The sequence below is a fragment of the Eumetopias jubatus genome, unplaced genomic scaffold, assembly GCF_037043125.1.
Source record: "Eumetopias jubatus isolate StellerSeaLion01/CBP00866 unplaced genomic scaffold, mEumJub1_p1.0 scaffold_2, whole genome shotgun sequence".
Lineage (NCBI taxonomy): Eukaryota > Metazoa > Chordata > Mammalia > Carnivora > Otariidae > Eumetopias > Eumetopias jubatus.
The window spans coordinates 200,627,305-200,647,354 of NW_028274808.1; the positions used below are offsets into that span (position 1 = coordinate 200,627,305).

General features: G+C 45.5%; 1 protein-coding gene and 1 pseudogene across 3 annotated transcripts in view; both read right to left on the reverse strand.

Moving 5' to 3' along the window:
• Positions 1-20,050, reverse strand: part of ADD1 (adducin 1) — a 91,500-nt gene that overhangs the window by 41,004 nt on the left and 30,446 nt on the right. For 2 of the 3 annotated variants that reach the window (XM_088021248.1, XM_088021249.1), the window contains exons 2-3: positions 5,742-5,908; positions 2,767-2,981 (exon numbers count right to left, since the gene is read on the reverse strand). In XM_088021248.1, the coding sequence (XP_087877374.1) occupies positions 2,767-2,961 (195 nt within the window). In that variant the 5' untranslated portion in view covers positions 2,962-2,981; positions 5,742-5,908. Of the gene's footprint in view, positions 1-2,766; positions 2,982-5,741; positions 5,909-20,050 lie in introns of those variants that run through there. The other variant, XM_088021250.1, reaches the window with a different exon arrangement.
• Positions 18,610-19,746, reverse strand: LOC114197643 (glyceraldehyde-3-phosphate dehydrogenase pseudogene; annotated as a pseudogene).

Consider the following 20,050-nt stretch of genomic DNA (forward strand, 5'->3'; position numbering starts at 1 on the left):
TTCCCTTGCTCACACCTGCAACTCTCTACCATTTCACCTGGCAAAACCCCCAACCCTGGTTAAATTCAACCCTTCACTCTTTCTACTCATGCGGCTGAAAGTGGCTGCAGCAGGGGGAAGGGGGACGAGGAGACCATGCTGTGTCATCTCACTATAAATTCATGACCCTAACCTGAGTGTGCCCTTCACACTAACCCAAGGACAGTCCATCCCCTCACCCACTCTCACACTTTCTCTCTCCTCACACCTCCCTGGGCCCGTTCTCAGCAGGTGACCCCACTTACGATTCCCTGAGAACAGAGGATCAGCCTGAAGAAAACTCTCTCAAGCTCCCTCCAGCATCTTTCCAACCATCAGCATCTGTGCCCACAGGGTGGGCTTTCTCACTGCCTGCAGTGGCTCAACTCTTATGCTCCTAAAACCAAGAACCCAGCACCAGTACCTTACTAGGAAGCAATCCCAGGCTTTCTGGTCTTTCAGCTTATCATTCAGATCCGTGACCACTGATGCTGACTATGTGTGTCCTAGACGACCTGTGGATGGGGGCCTGTACAGCACCCACACACACTCGGTGCCGTAAGCTGACTTTCTGCACTCTAGCCCCAGTGATGTTTACTTCGTTTCCTGTGCCTTTTACATAGGAAACTGCTCAAGCTAAAACTCTAGATGTTCCCTGATTTCTTTCTTTCCTCTTACCTCTTCCTTGCCACCCATCAGCAAGTTCTACTGATCCTACCCTCAAAATTAAAATTCAGAATTTTACTGCAACCTCCTGCTTGGAAGACAGCTTTCTCTCTTGCCCCATACAGTACTTTTTCTTTCTTTTCTTTTTTTTTTTTTAAGTAGGCTCCACACCCAAAGTGGGGCTTGAACTCACAACCCCGAGATTAACAGTCACATACTCTACAGACCGAGCCAGCCAGGCATCCCTACAGTACTCTTTCTACACCAAACCCAGAATGAGTTCTTTAAAAACTAAATCGCGCCAGGGGCACCTGGGTGGCTCAGTAAGTTAAACATCTGACTCTTGATTTCAGCTCAGGTCATGATCTCAGGGTCGTGAGACTGAGCCCCAAGTCTGGCTCCAGCTGGGTGTGGAGCCTGCTTAAGATTCTCTTGCTCACGCTGCGCCCCCCACCCCTACCCTCTGCTCACACGCTCTAAGAAAATAAAATAAAACTGAATAGCACTATTCCTGTCTGCAGCCCCCTGATGACTTTACTCTGAATGCAAAACAAACTCCTAACCGGAGTCTACAGAGCCTTCCAGGACCTGCCCCCTCCCTGACGCCTCCTGTGCTCAGACCACACTGGTGCCTTCTGACTCTCCAAGCCCATCCAGCTCATCCCTAAACTAGGGATTTCACTAGCTGCCCCTCAACTGGAACACTGCTCCCCCCATCCCTGCAGGGCCGGCTCCTTCCTCCGCTCATTCAGATTCAGGTGAAACCTCCCTTCCTCAGAGAGGCCGGTTCCACCACCACTCAATCTAATCACCCCACTGCTTCCTGCACTGAGCTTCTGTTTGTTGTTTCTTGTTACACCTCCTTCGAGGAAGGTGTAAGTCTGAGACTTGGCCCAGGTGCTTACACAGGTGTTATACACATGTCGGAATTCACCAAGCTGTACACCTAAGATCTGCATACATTCCTCCTAAGTTATACGTCCACAATGTGCAGAGTAATAATAACCAAACAAAACCTATTACAGTCAGAGGGCTATTATGTGTCCTGTTCACTGCTAACTCTCCAGGTTCTCTGAACAGCGTATAAAAGATAATCAAACATTAAAAAAAATTCAATGAGGGCGCCTGGGTGGCTCAGTCGGTTAAGCGACTGCCTTTGGCTCAGGTCATGATCCTGGAGTCCCGGGATCGAGTCCCGCATCGGGCTCCCTGCTCAGCGAGGAGCCTGCTTCTCCCTCTAACCCTCCCCCCTTTCGTGTACTCTCTCTCTCTCGCACTCTCTCAAAATAAATAAATCTTAAAAAATAAATAAATAAATAAATTCAATGAATATCTGCCAAATGACACCCCGAAGTTTTTAAGGGAACAAAACAAGATTAGAAGGGAAAAAAAGAATAAAGCACATCCAAGGGCAGCAGCACCAACATGAGGAGCGATGGAGACAGAACTCCTTTACGTCAGGACGCAAACAGAAGACAGCGGGCATGCTCGTGGCTTAAAGTGCTCATGTCACAGGCGCCTGGGGGGCTCAGTCATTCAGCATCTGCCTTCGGCTCAGGTCGGTCGTGATCCCACAGTCCTGGAATCGAGCCCCACGTCGGGCTCCCTGCTCAGTGCGGAGTCTGCTTCTCCCTCTGCCTCTGCCCCTCCCCCTGCTCTTGCTCTCTCTCTGTCTCTCTCTCTCAAATGAATAAACAAAATCTTAAAAAAAAAAAAAGAAGTGCTGGTGTCACTAAAGGTAAAACCAATCAATGAGGTCCTGTTAGCACCTGCTAAGTGCCTGGCACCAAGCGAGTCAGTCTGGAGAGAAGAGTTATTTTTAAAGGGTCCCAAAATAAAGAGACTCTCTGGAGAAGTAGTGAGAGGGTAAAAAGGAGAAGCAAGCACCTCCTCTATGACACTGAAGATCTCTCATTTATTCTGCCTGATAACTTGAACTGAACAGAATTCTTCCCATGCATATACACACGAGGCGGGACTTCCAAGGTGGGAATGCAGGAACTCTGGCACACACAAGAGAGCTAAGAGCTGAAGTATCAGAGAAGGAAGAAGACCCCTGTACGGAGAGAAGGTTTCTCTTACAGGACTCTGCAGGATCATGGACACCCTCTTCTTCTGCTCCATCATATTGAAGTCCTGGCGAAGGTCCGGTGCCATGTTCCTCTCTCGCAAATACTCTGGATTGTTCTCGTCCACCCTGTCGAAGTACCGCTCCTTGTGAGGGGCTGTGGTTGGGGGTGGTGAGGTCACCACGGCGGCCCGAGTGTCACCATTCATTGCACACTCTTTCTTGGTTCCTACAGAATCAAAATACAAGAAAGTCTTGTGTTTGAATCAATGTCCAATAGCATTTCATCACAAGCACATCAGCCTGACAAACACAATCTTCAGCGTGAGAACATTATGAGTGACTAGTCAGAGCCATGACGTACGAGGCTTCTTTGTGACCTCGGAGGCACATGGCTCATCAGCCATCTCCCACCCTTCTACTGACCAATGGCATTTTTCATCCTCACCATTGTTCTTGGGCAGACAACAGGAGAACAAGCTCACAAAGCTTTTATGTCCTCTGTCAAACTGAAAAAGAACTAGGTACTGAAATTTTTTTTAAAAATTTTATTTATTTATTTGTCAGAGAGAGAGAAGACACGAGCAGGGGAAGTGGCAGAGGCAGAAGGAGAACCAGGCTCTCCGCTGAGCAGGGAGCCCCACGTGGGACTCGATCCCAGGACCCCGGGATCATGACCTGAGCCGAAGGCAGGCGCTTAACCGACTGAGCCATCCAGGCGCCCCAAAATACTGAATTTTGACAAGATAGTTTAAGTCATGACGCTGTCCCAGACAGACAGGACCTACCAACAGCAACACAATTCATTTCTGGAGAAATCTGATTTATGTTATTTTCCCAAAAATGTGTCAGTAGTGATTCTGCAAAGGATTCCCCAAGCAGATCAGTAAGAAAGCTGCTGCTCCCGGGGCACGTGGGTGGCTCAGTCGTTAAGTGTCTGCCTTCGGCTCAGGTCATGATCCCAGGGTCCTGGGATCAAGCCCTGCATCAGGCTCCCTGCTCAGCGGGAAGCCTGCTTCTCCCTCTCCCACTCCCCCTGCTTGTGTTCCCTCTCTCACTGTCAAATAAATAAACAAAATCTTTAAAAAAAAAAAAGAAAGCAGCTGCTCCCACATCTGTATTCATGCAGACAGGAAATGCTCCTCATCAGATCCTTTTCAGTTGAAAGAACAGCAGGTACTGAAAATGTCAACACGCCCTAATTTGTGACTAACCTAAAAGATGCCCAAATGATTCAAATTTAAAGGTCTGTTATTATGGCTACTTACACTCTTTTTAATCCCACTCTTTTATTTGAAATGATGTTCAAATACTAAATTATATTCATCTTTAACTACTAAATCTCTAAAGAGCATCCTTCACTAAGCATACAGAGTTTCATTTCTATTGCTGACAGCTCTAACTACATACATGAAGTATATACTGAGCATCTATTACGTCTCGCCACTGGGCCAGGCACAAAAAGTGATCAGACACTGTGCTCACCTTGGGGAAGTTGGGCTCACGGACTCAGTGAGAAGGGAAGGGGGTTGGTTCAGAAGTGATCAGCACAGAGGCCGCAGCTAAGGCCGGAGAGGAGAGAAGCTGGCTAGCAGAACAGGGAGGGAAAAGGAGCAGAACCAGCACCTGGGGCAGTGCCCCACACTTAGCAGTATACAAATAAACACTTTTTGAATCAATTAAGAACAAGAAGGGAAGGATGAAGAGACAAGGTGAGAGAGACTCAGGAGCCACACGCAGAGTTGTAATGGTGAGTGGACGACAAGTTCCTCAGGCCACACAGGGTGAGCAAGGAAGAGATTTTAAAGAGTTGATTAAATGAGCAACTCGAACGGAATCAGTGCCCTTTCTTTACACGGCACATAAAAATTCATTCCAGATGGGGCACAGGCCTAAACAGAACAGCAAAATCTATAAAATTCTTAGAAGAAGACACAGGAGTAAATCTACGAGACTTTGGGTCAGGCACAGTTTTATGTGACATCAAGAGGACAAGCAACAGGAAGAAAAAGAAAAGATAAATTGCACTTCCTCAAAATTAAAAATGTCTGTGCTTAAAGGACACATAAGTAAAGAAACAGCTACAGAATGGGAGGAAGTATTTGAAAAGCATGTATCTTTGAAGAGATCTACATCCAGAATGTATAAAGAACTCATAACTTAATCATTACAATCACAATTAAAAAAAAAAAAACCAACATGAAAACCATCACGCGGCCTCAGCGGACACCACAAAGAACACAAGAGCCGAGCAGCTAAGGCTGCCCACGTTCCTGACGCACAAAATCATGAGACATGAATAAGAAGATAATGACTTTAAGCTGGGAAGGCCCCGGCCGGCTGGTTACACTGCAACAGAGTGCTGAAAGGCTGGTGATGAGGGGAGGGAGAAGCCATCGGCTCTCACGTGTCCCGACCCTCTGCCGTCCCTGTGTGTGGATCCACTACTGTTGTCCTCACTTGACACATGAGGGGACTCAGGTCAGTCAGCTAGGAAGCAGCGGGGCTAGGGCTCAAACTGCTGGCTGTCTGGCGGCAGCGCTTTTGTTCTTCACCTCGAAGCCATACTGTAAGTAGTGAGGAGGACAGCGGCTGGGGCAGAAGCTGCAATGCAGGGAACAACGGCCCCAAGGGATGAGAAGGGATGAAAACAAGGGCCTGAGATTCTGCAGGTCTCTCGAGCTCCCAAGTCTTACCAATGTCACTGAACCTGGACCACAACGGGAATAGCAAGGCTTTAAAGAAGAGTTTATACAAAAATATCTTATGGTAACAACAGCCAAAGAATCAGGTGGAGGAAACCCCCCCTTTTTTAAGACAAATCAATTAGGATATTGCTCTTCTGAAACCTAAAGATATGACAGAAATAACAGTATGCTTAAAGTGGCACTATTTCAAGGACTCAAAGACGAAGTATGAAAACATCAGGGACTAAAAGTCAACACAGAATAAATAAACCAAGGACCTGAATGTAGTCCTTAAAACTTACTCTTCTCTAAATGTATCCTTTAAATTTTTAGTTTAATCTGTTCACTTTAATGTAGTTTGTTCTAAAAGATTGACACAAAGAAAACAATGGTTGTCTGACATTTCTTCATCAGATGTAAAAGAAGCTGAACATTCTGAGCCAATGACACAAAGGTTCTACTTCAGTGTCTGAAAAACAAGAAAAGGAGAAGAATATACAGCATTGTTATTTCTCTGTCACGAAATGAGCCCCCATCTGAAGCTATTTTCACCAGTGAATGAGCGCCCGGGCAACAATGAAGAGGCAATGGTAGCTATTTCTTGTCCCAGAGCTGACACACGGAATCTCTGAAAAATGAGATGAGGCAGAGACGGCTCTTTTTATGACAGCTGCCGTGCGGACGGGGTGAGATGAAGACTGCAGACTAGATACGCATGTGTTCCTTCCCTCAACAAGGAAGTCTCTAAACTTAAAGTACACATATTCTGAGCCCAGTAATCAAGAAAAAACATCATTCCATTTTTATAGCACACACCTGTACTTAGTTTTTTGTCAATTACGCCTTCAACTTTCATTAACCTAGTTTTTAAGAGCATGTTAAGACAGCAAGTTTTTCTAGAAAGATCTCTACAAATAAGTTATTACTTAATCCAAATTTTTTAAAAAGAAATGGGAAAATACAGATGTAAAAAAAAATTCTGGCAACATTAGAGTATTTTAAAATAATTTAAAAGGTATTGGGGCACCTGGGTGGTGCAGTCAGGCATCTAACTCTTGACTTTTCTGGTTTTTTTTTTTAAGATTTTATTTATTTATTTGACACAGAGAGAGAGCACAAGCAGGGGGAGCGGCAGAGGGAGAGGGAGAGGCAGGCTTCCTGCGGAGCAGGGAGAGGCAGGCTTCCTGCGGAGCAGGGAGCCCGATGCACGACTCGATCCCAGGACCCTGGGATCACGACCTGAGCCGAAGGCAGACACTTCACCGACTGAGCCGCCCAGGCGCCCCCCAACTCTTGATTTCAGCTCAGGTCATGATCTAGGGGTTGTGAGACTGAGCCCTGATTCAGGCTCCACCCTCAGCAGGGAGTCCGCTAGAGATTGTCTCTCCCGCTCTCCCCATCCCCCCATGCTCACTCACTCCCTCTCTAATAAATCTTTAATAATATAATAATCTGAAAGGTAGTAACAAGCCCACTAGTTGTAAACGTCTAACAGTACACTACTGGTCACAAAATCAAATACTAAAATTTGCTTAATGCAATATTTTGGAAGTTATAAAGATCTTTGGCATAACATACATAAGAGATTATAACATTTAAGTGAAAAACTATAAAATTTCCTATTCTATTCTGTAATCTTATCACTACTATAATTATGACGACACAGACAAGATGATACAATGGCAAATGAGCTGTACTAAAGCTGAATAAACTGATTAGAGATGTGTGGATCAGTGTTTCCCTATCTCGATCAAGCTGCTATAATTTTACCTATGTAAAAATTTTAAGATTTCACTAATCTTAGTATGTTGCTACCTAAATCAAAGGAACCTTGGGAACAATCCTTTCAAATAAACACACACACACTCAACAGAACCCAAAGGTCTGGATGAACCCTGACAACTGAGCTTGGCCTGTCCACGTGACATCTCACATCCACCCTGCCCACGTCCCTCCTGGACACACAACAGCCTCCTCATTAGTTTCTCTATTCCTTGTCTCCCAACAACCTTGCTGTCTCTCTCTCTCGGTCAAATAAATAAATAAAATCTAAAAAAAAAAATAAAATAAAATAAAATAAAAGTTTTAGGTGTGATATTATTATAGTTAGATATATAAGATACATGCAGAAATACTTATAGGTGAAATAATAAATTACCTAAAGCTTCTCGGGGTGGCGGGGGGGGGAGTACGGATTACACAAAACAAACCAGACGGGCCACGCACTAATAATGCTGAAACCAGATGAAGGATAAAGCAGGATTCACCACAGTATTCTATCTATTCTGTACTGTCTGAAAGGCTCCATAATTTTCCCTGTTCTTAGAATAAAGCACCTCAAGACCTTACATAAGCTGGTCCCTGCCTGCCTTCAGATGAACACATTTCAGCAAGTTCTTTCACACAGAAACCACTGATAATGGGATGAAAGGATATTTTAAGATTAACATCCCTTGTCTAATGTCCCACGAGACACCACTGTGCCTTCCTTGTATGTTATTTACTGATCTGGAAATAACAAAGTGTGCCCTGGAACATTCTTTCTTACCAAAGTTATTCTAACCCCAGGATGATCCATCCCAATGCATAACTAAACCTTAGATCAGAAACTAGACAAATTTTCGTTTCTCTAAAATATCTATGAGCTCATTCTAAAGCTTGTGGGCTGATTTTTCTTCACATTTCCCTTCCAGCACAGACATTCTGCTAATGGCTAACTATTCCAGCCATACACTTGATTTACTTCTGAATCCCTAAAGGCAGAACACTCAAACCAAAGGCTGAAACAAGAAGTGGACATTAACAAAATTCTCTGGATCAAGTGTCTGCTAGAAGACCCAGAGGGTCATGTCGGTTTCTAAATATTCTTAAAACATTTCTCAGAAACCATAATGACTGCCAGGTAATAATGAATTATTGCTCCAAAGAAAATAAACCAGAAGGTATCAAAAATGCTCACAGTCATAAAAGTGGTAGTTTTTGCTGGTGTCCTTGGCCACCTGATACCCAACTCCAGACAGCCTTTGGAGTCAGTAGGAGAATAAGAGAAGTGACCTCTGTACTACCTTCCTTTACCTCTATTATCTCCTGGTGCTTAACAGATCTCCACTACTGCTTCCCCATTATGTGCAAGGCACTGGAGATAAAAAGTTGCAAAATGAATAGATGATAGACAAATAAATGTAATCAAATAGTCTTGCTGCCATGACAGAAACCCACTTATGTATCAGCAAGGGAGAAGTGTCTGATGGTGGGAGGCAGAAAGAGCAGAGTGAGGGTGTTATGGGTTGAACTGTGTTCCCCCAAAATACATCTTATTTGGAACAGGATCACTGAAGACGTAATTAGTTAAAACGAGGTCATACTGGAATAGTATGGGCCCCTCATCCAATATGACTGGTGTCCTTATAAAAAGAGAACATTTAGGGGCACCTGGGTGGCTCAGTTGTTAAAAGCATCTGCCTTCGGCTCAAGTCATGATCCCAGGGTCCTGGGATCCAGCCCCGCATCGGGCTCCCTGATCAGCGGGAAGCCTGCTTCTCCCTCTCCCACTCCCCCTGTTTGTGTTCCCTCTCTCGCTGTGTCTCTCTCTGTGTCAAATAAATAAATAAAATCTTTAAAAAAAAAAAAAAGAGGGCATTTAGATACAGACACAAATACATGGAGAAGGCCATGTGAAGATGAAGGTAGAAGTTAGCTGAGGTGATGCATCTACAAGCCAAGGAACACCAACAATTACCAGAAAGTTACCAGCAACTGGTGGAAAGGCCTGGAACAGATTCATCGTCATGGCCTCAGAAGGAATCGACCCTACTGACGCCGTGATCTTGCATTTTTGGCCTCCAGAACCGAGACACAATGAATTTCTGTTGTATGAGCCACCCAGGCTATGATACTTTGTCCTGGCGGTCCCAAGAAACTAATACAGAGGGCTGTCCGGAAAGCTAAGTGGTTGCTTCCAGGTGCACGGGGCAGGTGGCAGTCACCTGATGAACGAACATCTACTGAGCCTTGAGAGAGCAGCAGAGCCAGCACAGTGAGTGAGAGGTCAGTGTCTCTGCTTTCACACTTGCTGCCTGGCACCCAGCGGGAAGGGGCTTAGGGAGCTTTTAATGCCCTACCTGAACTGTTCTCTCTTCCCAATCTTTCAGCTCTGCTCATTCTCAAGATCTAAATATATCCTGCTCTATGAAGCGTCCCTAAGCCCCTGAGCTCGGCGCTTGGCCTGCTGTGTTCTGAGGTATTTTACTCTGACCTCTCTTCAGCCATTTCCAAACAGCACCAGACATCTGTGTGTACACTCGCTCCATCACCAGTCCATGGGCCCACAGAGAACGGGGACACTCAATCTCTAACTCATTTTTGTAAATAAGCCCTGGGAGAGTAGGGACTCAAGAGAGACTCTGTTCCTGCAGTAGGCTACCCACTACAAGCGACATCCTAACTTCTCTGGAAGGGCTCCGTGAGGTTTCCACCCAGAACCAAACTGCATCATCAGGACACACTCAATGAAATAAATGGCAGACTCACCTAAAACAAAAAAAAATGTAGTTATGAGAAGTGATGAACGTGTTAACTTGATTGTGAGAATCATTTCAGTGTATATGCTTATCAAATCATCAGACTGTACCCTTTAAATATATTATAATTTTGTCAATTATACCTCAATAAAACTGGGAGAAAAGCTTTAGAAAATGTAGTCTTTGCTGGAAAGAGTGACAAGCTTTTAAACAGGAGAAGCTGACACTGATGGCTAAGCTCAGGCAAAGGACAGGGCATACATCGTGCTGCAGAGACCGTCCACACCCTGTCCAGCGCCTCAGGTGGAAAAGCAAAAGAGACATGAAAACTCCAGCCAGAAATTCATGATGAACTTTTAGCAACTGGGCTGCTATGCCAGTCAACGAAAGAGGAGTCCCTAATATCTCCTGGCAGGAGGGAGCCCAACATTGGAGCTCTCTCGCAAATTAAACAGAACACAACCATAATGAGTTATACCCCTCACTGCTCACATTACTAGCCTCATTCTCCAGTTCCCCTAATGGACAAACACCCACCTTATGTTTAAGATTCTTCTTCACGGGTTCAGGCTGACTGTTGTGCCCTACTTGAGACCTCAAAGTTAAGTAAAAGCCTTTAATTACTCTGATCGGATCATTTCTATTCCTGTGTCTCCAGATGTTCTCTTGCAGATGAAACTGCTCAAAAGTCCCCTTTAAAATAATCACTGCTTACTATGTGTAAAGTGCTGATTTAAAACTCAATTGTAGGGGCGCCTGAGTGGCTCACTCAGTTGAGCGTCTGACTCTTGATTTCAGCTCAGGTATATGACTGTATGTAAACACTAAATAAACTGAGGAAGATTTAGGCTGGGGACTTGTTAACTAACCATTCACCATCAGGGAGAGAGGAGGAAAGAGGACCCACCCAGATCATCTCCTGGCAGGAGGGAGATTGAGTCCTGGGATTGAGTCCTGCATGGGGGGTGGGGGGTCCCCCGCTCAGCAGGGCGTCTGCTTGTCTCACTTTCCCTCTGCCACTCCCCCTTCTTGTGTGTGTGCATGCCCTCTCTAATAAATAAATCTTTTAATAAGTAAATAAAAATAAAAGTAACACTCAATTGTATATGTCTTAACTCATTTTTTCCCACAGATAAGATAACTGAGGCATAAAGCAGTTCAGCAGCCAGCATGAGGTTGCTGCATCTGAACTCCAGCTGCCTGGCCCCAGCGTCTGCTCCTAACTACGTGACACACTACCCCTCACCATATGTCCTAGCACAGATCAAAGCAGAAAAAAAGTAAAAACTAAAATTTAGTCAAAGCAATGCTTCCCAGCTTTGTCACCCACCCTTATGCTCCTTTTAGTCAGGAAATGATCTGGGTGGGTCCTCTTTCCTCCTCTCTCCCTGATGGTGAATGGTTAGTTAACAAGTCCCCAGCCTAAATCTTCCTCAGTTTATTTAGTGTTTACATACAGTCATATACCTGCTGTTGTTCTTTTAACTATAGCTTCTTTTTTTTTTTAAAGATTTTATTTATTGAGAGCATGAGTCGGGGCGTGGGGGGGGGGTACGGGCAGGGCAGGGCAGGGCAGAGGCAGAAGAAGACTCCTCACTGAGCAGGGAGCCCGATGTGGGACTTGATCCCAGGACCCCAGGATCATGACCTGAGCCGAAGGCAGATGCTTAACCCACTGAGCCACCCAGGCGCCCCTAACTATAGCTTCTTAATCTCTGTTACAGAGAGTTCAGTTGCTTATTTAAGGATGCACAGCCATTAAGTGGAAAAGCAAAAATCTGAAAACAAGACTATGGTTTGGAGACTAGCCCTCCTTAACCGCTTCTCATCAAACGGTCTTCATGCACCAACAGGACCCTCCAGTGCCAGGGTCAGTACTGGGCAGCGGACAGGCCACTGGGCCCAGCGTCAGTGGTGAGCCCCACTCCTTCCACTGTATAACTTCAACAACGACGAAGTCCTCATCCATTAAGTAAGAATATCTTCCTAACCTAATGACTCAAATGAGACAATGCAGCCAAGAGCACCATGGGGAAAAAAATGAGAAAACGTGATAGAGAAATCATCATCACTTCTATGACTTCCCAAACTCCACACCTAATGCTTCTCACTCCAGGTGAGAAGAAAGCATCTAGTCAGTGCAAGGGATCCAGAAGAGAGCCCCATACAGGACCTTATAGGCGTGTGACAAAGGGCCCCACAAAGCACGTTTCCACCCACATTAGTCCACGTGAGTAATTGTGACAGTTCCCCATTTGCAGGTGAAAAGTTGACTCAGTTTCAAGTCCCTGAAGTTGCAAGATAAATAAAGGGCCAAGTCAGGCCGTGAACCCAAGCCCACTCGCTCCAAGTGCCAAGCTCATACCTCGAATGCCACACAAGAAGTCGAAAGGGGGACACAGGCCAAGGGCAGGAAGCACAGTGTTCTCTCCCCACTATTTAGCACCTAAGAAGCCCTCAATAAAGATCTGTGAAGTGGATGAATGGTGAAGAAAGACAAAATCATCCTCCAAGACTCATTTCACAAAATTTGCTTCCCTCCAGAAAAACTGACATCCAGTACTTTCAGATGGCACGTGCGCTCATATCAATCAGTTTCCTCTCAAACAACTGCTTTTCTTTTTTTTTAAGATTTTATTTTTAAGTAATCTCTACCGCCAATGTGGGGCTTGAACTCACAACCCCAAGATGAACAGTCCCAAACAAGTGCTTTTCAAGAAATTCCACAAAGGAAACTGCACTTCAGATTTCAAAAGAGGAATGCGGGAGGAGTCATCTTATATACCGTGCCTCACAATTTAACAAGTAACGGCCACTCCATAGGAGTCTCCACTGCAGTTACTGATCCACACGTCCTAAGCCACATGCCCTGAGCCACCACACAAAACCAAGAGCAAAAGTCAACTTTATCCTCTGACAGTGCCAACCATTTTCTCTATTTTTACTCCTTCGTAATACTATTCCTGTCCTTCAATTACTATATGATTTTTATTTTTCACTATATTTTTACTGAAGTCATGGAGTCTTTCAAAACTTGCTGTTTTACTGAAACAAAATTCTTTCTGAATTTCATTCCAGAAGCATGGCTTGCTAAAAGTAAGTGAGTTGGATTTCTGTTTATTTTTCTGGGGGGAGGGAGGAGGTAGGGAAGTTTGGCAGGGTTATAAGTAAGGGAGATTAAAAACACTGACCACAAAACAAACAGCTTTTTCAGAATTTAATGGTTGGTGACTAAATGTTCCTACTCGTGAAGTAATTGGTTCCCGTGGAAAACAAATGATAAAAGGAAACTTTGAAGATAATAGTCACCCAGGGCTAACAGACTGAGGACACAAGTGCTGAGCGTGCTAAGACATATATATTCTGCACACGCAAAGGTCGAGCTGTGAGCTACTTTATTAACTCTGGGACTTCTGAAAACAGAGCCAGGTTGTCCTCTTTGGAGCTAGTCAGAAAGTATTTAAAATCACAAGCATAAGTAAAATTCTCCTAAAGGTATACTCTCTGAAAAGTAATTATGCCAGCTGATAGGGAAGGAAACCCCTTTATGCTACCAAGTAATTACGAGCACACAAGTTTTTAGACGGTTTAGTTTTCACAAAAATAAGAATATACTGTCGGGGCACCTGGGTGGCTCAGTTGGTTAAGCAGCTGCCTTCGGCTTAGGCCATGATCCCGGGTCCTGGGATTGAGGCCCATGTCGGGCTCCCTGCTCAGCAGGGAGCCTGCTTCTCCCCTGCCTGCCGTTCCCCCTGCTTGTGCTTGCTGTCTCTTTCTCTCTCTGGCTCTCTCTGTATCAAATAAATAAATAAAATCTTAAAAAAAAATAAGCATATATTGTCAAGTGAAAAAATACGAAGAATGATGGATGGATGGTGCCTTTAGGGGAGGAAAGGAGGGATAAGAAAAATATTTGTATTTGCATAAAGAAATGAAAGAAGAATATACAAGAAACTTAAAATGGTGGTTTCCTTGTAAGAAGTGAGAAGGATCTGGGTAGAGGGAGTACTGAGATGGCCAGGAGAGTTCATACATATGTATTTTTTTAAGTTTAATTTATAAAAAAAAGAAACATTTAAAAATATAACACCATTAAGAACATTAATAATAAGCACCACTAAAGGTATAAAATGAACAGAGTACACAGCATATTGGATTTCCAGCAGCATGAGGATATCAAACATGTTTACAGTTTTATAGTTTTATATTCTGTTAAGTGTTTCAGTAGGGTGGCCCTATCCTGATTTTACAGGTGATAAGATGTAGGTTCTAAGAGACCGTCTTACCCTAAGTAGAGATGGCAAGGGTTCAGAATGTATTGGGTTACATGAGCCCCTCACAGGCTCTCCTCCAAAACGATTCTGTTCATATCAAAATCGTTTATAACCGAGTATTTCTTTAAATCAGTACTGGCTGATTAAAACGGAGTATTTCTTTAAATCCATATTGGCTCTACTTCGCAGCCAATATTTCCATGCTGCCAAAAACCCTGGAGTTCCTGCCCTTGAAGGACCAAAGGGCATTTCATTCTATAAGGAATCAGATAGGATGCACCTCCCTTCTGGCGTTAGAGAATGACAGGCAAGGTTCAGTGCAAGCACAGCGCCCTGGTCGCACGGGCCTGAAGTCTGTAGCTATGAGAGGAACACAGTCCAGCCTGCTTTATGAACTTCTGTGGTCTAACGGCATCTGACCCTGCCACTGGGCGCATGGAAGTGCTCCCTAAGTGTGTTCAACTGAGGAGTTAGTAGGCAGAAGAGCAGGCGTGAGGACCTTGTAGCCTTCGGACTAGTATTGTAATGGTCTCCACAGGAGACCCCTTAACTCTGACCCCTTCGTTTTACAAGTGGGAAACAGACGCAGAAGACGAGAGGACTCTGGGCGCACAGGGAATCACTGGCAGACAGCAGCAGCCTAGCGTGTGTCTCGAGTCAGACCAAGGCCAGTGTGAGTCCACCGCGCTGCTCACCAACGGTGTGATCCCAGACAAGGATCTTCTCTCTGGCTCTGTTTTCTCCTCTATCAACCGGATGTGCTGATGGTAACCTTGAGAGGTATCGTAAGAATCCGAAATGCTGTTTGGAGAGCTTTCAGCAGTGTTTGGCAGACGGTGCACGCACAGGAGTGGCCGTGATTGCTGGACACACCTAGGGGTCCCAGCCAGGCCCATGAGCATTCTACAGCACCAAACCACTTCTTGCTCATAGGATTTGTATTGTTTGTGACAGATAACTGAGTATTTCTATCTCTGTCACAACTACAACTAGTTTCAAAAACACATTAAAAAATAATTTCTCGGGGTGCCTGGGTGGCTCAGTTGGTCAAGCGACTGCCTTCGGCTTGGGTCGTGGTCCTGGAGTCCTGGGATCGAGTCCCACATCAGGCTCCCTGCTCGGCGGGGAGTCTGCTTCTCCCTCTGACCCTCTTCCCTCTTGTGCTCTCTGTCTCTCATTCTTTCTCTCTCAAATAAATAGATAAAATCTTAAAAAAAATAATAATTTCTCACATAATTTATTTCTCAATACTGCTAGCACTAGGTTAATATCCAAAAAAAAAAACCTCTGAAGTCTTTAGAAATTCCAGATGATACCTTAAAGGGGAAATTATGAAAAAGTCTTAATAACCATAAACCAAAAAAAGGTCAAAAACAAATTGAGACAAAGGAAAATTATGCTTCAAATTACATACATTCATTAGTTTTTACTTTTCAAAATTGTGCCATTTCAGTAGACATGACACCACTGCGGTAGAGGGGACAATCCAAACTCTCAAAGGCTCTGCACTTTGCCTGCAAACAGAAGTGACAGGTCCTAGCAGAGGGGCCTGGCAGTCAGCAGGAGGAATCGGTAAATCACACAGTGTGTCGGCAGGTGAGAAGGGCTATGGGTAAGGCACTGGATGCACAAGGAGGTGGGGAGGCAAGTCACGGCATTAGACAGGAGGCGCCGGCGGAGGGAGGCTCTGGAGAAGGTGATGTCACAGGTGGTAGGGAGAGAGGGATAAAACAAAGTTTATCATCATTTTAAGCATTAAAAGTATTTCATTTACATTTTGGGAAAGAAGAAAACAAAGACACCAAAGGTCCCCTCCAACCTAACTTGTCCAAAACAGGACTCTTAATCTTCCCCTAGTCTCGTCTCCCTGCTTCTACCCTCAAACTCTTATAAATTGTTCTCCACAAAAATACAGTCAAACCATGTCCTGCCCCTGCTTATGTCCCACCAATGGCTTCCCACGGTCCCTAGAATAAAATCTGAAATCCCGGCCATAGCCAGCGGGGCCCTTCCCAGTCTGGCCCCCAGCGTCTCTCGGCCCTGCCGTCCCAGGTCCACTAGCCTCCCTTCTGTCCACAAACACACCCAATACAGTCTTTAGACTTACTCTTTACTCTGTCCAGAACAAACTTAACCCAGCTAGACTGAGTGTCTGACTCCATATTTTAGGAGTAAGTTCTAAGTCAAATTTCACCTCTAAATTTTGAGATTGGTTTCCCTGCACACACTATTCAGAGTAGCCCCTACTCCCAGCTCTCTCAAGTCACCCTGGGTTTTCTTTCCCTTCAAGGCTCTTATCACCCCTGCTGGAGCACAGACTCTGGAGCCAGAATGTTGGAGCTCAAATTCCAGCCCCGCCACTTACTGGCTCTGTAAGCTTGCGAAGATTTCTTAACTTCTCTGGCCTCAGTTCCCACTTCTGAAATAATAAGGCTAACAACTGTACCACCTCACACAGTCAATGCATGTAAAATGCTTAGAAACAAGGATGTGACACACAGGAAGCATTCAAGTGTGCGTTGTCAGTATTACTGTCTCCCGATTAGAATGTAACCCCAACAAGGCAAGAGACTCACCTGTATTCACTACTGTATTACAGTATTACATTCCCTACTATATTCACAGGGCTACTGCTTTATGTATATATAGGAAGAGAGACACACAGAGAGAAGGGAGGGAGGGAGGGAGAGAGAGAGAGAGAGAGAGAGAGAGAGAGAGAGAGAGAGAGAGAGAGAGAGAGAGAAATACATATTCAGGTCTCACATTCCGGACCGGTAATGCTAATCTAAGTATTTGGATTCCAGAGCATTCGATTTTAAGAAAAGCCATGGCTCTGCTTCATTTAATCACAACTGAAGTGTGACTGAAAAGACTCTGGGGACACAAGTAGCTAACTCAAAGGCTCCAAATCTGTCTGTCACTCACAAGGCAGCTCCAGATTGCAAACGGACAATCTGTATATCAAATCGGGTTTTGTGTTTTGAGATGCCTGGGTTTTAAGTTTCTAAGAATTACGTCAATTCCCAAAGTTGGTATACCAAGACAGTAGCTATACCTGTCTCTAGCTGACTGGATTTGAAGACTCAAGCAAGTACAGCTCCCAGAGGCAGGAAAATGAGAGGAGAATTCTAGACCTCACAACTGAGTGTGCATGGTACTCTAGTGAGGCTCATAAAGACGGCAGAAGTCAGGAAGCACAGGTTGACCAGATACATGTGAGCATAGGAAAATTCTATCTACATTTGATAGGGAAGAAAAAACCCACTCTGCACTCTAGTTAAACACATGAGGGACTAACAACACTAGCCTGAGATGAGAATGTTTCCCTGACAAACAAAGGAATCAGTATCAGGGGAAAAGTTGAGCAGTTACAAAGGAGCAGGATGAAAAAGAAGTCATAAAAATGATCTTATGAGCACTATGTAGGACGTGGGCAATACTTTCAGCTGTTGAAGCAGCATGTACAGAATATTACTGCAGCCATGGGACCAGGCAAGTCCACAATACTGACAGAGGCCAACATGGTGAGACAGAGACTTCCATCAATCTCTCCTTCATCCCACACCCTAGTATCTGTTGGCTGAAGTAAGAACAGGCTCTTTGCCTGGCTGTCTCTGAGTGATCCGACAGCTCTGTTCTCCACCTGTGATCCGCCTGAAATCAATATTCCCTGGGAGGCAGCAGATGGCAGGAAAGTCCGTGAGCGGACAACCTTCAGGTCCTACAACGGTGAAGAGGCAATGATGCTTAATGGGAAGAAGGGAGGCTTTGGGGTCACGAGGGTTCAAACCCCAGCCCAGCTACCCACTAAGAGGATACCCAGGACAAGCTATTTGTACCGCAGTTTTCTCGTGGGTAGCGGGGGGACAATACCCAGCGTACACCGTCGTTGAGTGAACATGCTACGCTCGCTATCGTGTTTCGTATGAAGTCCCACCCACCAGCCCGTGGCATCATGACAGCTGGTGCCAGAAAGCACCTTCCCTCAGTCGTAGGCAGCATCCCCTAAGCCAGATCTAGGCTTTCAGGTCTATTTCAATACCAAAGGAACTCCCTGAAGTTACTCAGTAGACAGACATGGCTATTAATTAAACAGAAAGATCTAGTTAACTGATATTCTGATTAGTAAGACTGCCAGTTTCAAAATTCTAGAATATAATAAAACATACTTAATACTAATAAACAGTGAGTAAATCAACCTTTGGTAGTTAAAATTCTCTAGAATTATTTTAGGTACCTACATGAATGTCAATAGCTCTCAAATATAAAACCCGTTGTTTTTTTTTTTTTGCTGGGTACAGTATACTTTATTGATGGTACATGACAAGGTAGGGCTCCCCAAACCCCTCCCCTTCTTCAGGGGGTCTGGTATGGAAACGGTGGAGGTCGGGAGATTCTCAGTGTTTTGCGGGGTAAGTTGGGGCAGGGACTCCCCAGCAGCTGAGGGCCTCTCTCTTCCTCTTGCTCTCGCTGGGGCTGGTGGTCCAGGGGGCTCTTACTCTTTGGAGGCCATGTGGACCATAAGGTCCACCACCCGGGTGCTGTAGCCGAATTCATTGTCATACCAGGAAATGAGCTTGACAAAGTGGTCACTGAGAGCAATGCCAGCCCCGGCATCGAAGGTGGAGGAGTGGGTCTCACTGTTGAAGTCGCAGGAGACGACCTGGTCCTCAGTGTACCCCAGGATGCCCTTGAGGGGGCCCTCTGATGCCTGCTTCACCACCTTCTTGATGTCGTCGTATTTGGCAGCTTTCTCCAGGTGGCAGGTCAGATCCACGACGGACACGTTGGGGGTGGGGACACGGAGGGCCATGCCAGTGAGCTTCCCGTTCAGCTCAGGGATGACCTTGCCCACAGCCTTGGCAGCACCAGTGGAAGCAGAGATGATGTTCTGGGCAGCCCCTCGGCCGTCGCGCCACAGCTTCCCAGGGGGACCGTCCACGGTCTTCTGGGTGGCAGTGATGGCATGGACGGTGGTCATGAGTCCCTCCACGATGCCGAAGTTGTCATGGATGACCTTGGCCAGAGGAGCCAAGCAGTTGGTAGCGCAGGAGGCATTGCTGACAATCTTGAGGGAGTTGTCATACTTCTCGTGGTTCACACCCATCACGAACGTGGGGGCGTCGGCAGAGGGAGCAGAGATGATGAGCCTCTTGGCCCCGCCCTTCAAGTGGGCCCCAGCCTTCTCCATGGTGGTGAAGACCCCAGTGGACTCCACAACATACTCAGCACCAGCATCACCCCATTTGATGTTGGCGGGATCTCGCTCCTGGAAGATGGAGATGGACTTTCTCCATTGATGACAAGCTTCCCGTTCTCAGACTTGACTGTACCGTGGAATTTGCCATGGGTGGAATCATACTGGAACATGGAGACCATGTAGTTGAGGTCAACGAAGGGATCATTGATGGCGACAATATCCACTTTGCAGAGTTAAAAGCAGCCCTGGTGACCAGGCGCCCAATACGGCCAAATCCATTCACTCCGACCTTCACCATCGTGTCTCAGGGACGTGGCTGGCACTGCACCAGAATTCGCGGCTGTCTGTCGAACGGGGAGGAGCAGAGAGCCTAAAACCCGTATTTTAAAAAGTATTACAGGGTGCCTGGGTGGCTCAGATGGTTAAGCATCTGCCTTCGGCTCAAGTCATCATCCCGGGATCCCGGGATCGAGGCCCGCATTGGGCTCCCTGCCCCTTGGGAGCCTGCTTCTCCCTCTGCTTCTCTCTCTCTCTCTCCCCCTCTGTCTCTCATGAATAAATAAATAAAATCTTTAAAAAAAATTAAAATTAAAATTAAAAATAAAAAGTATTACATA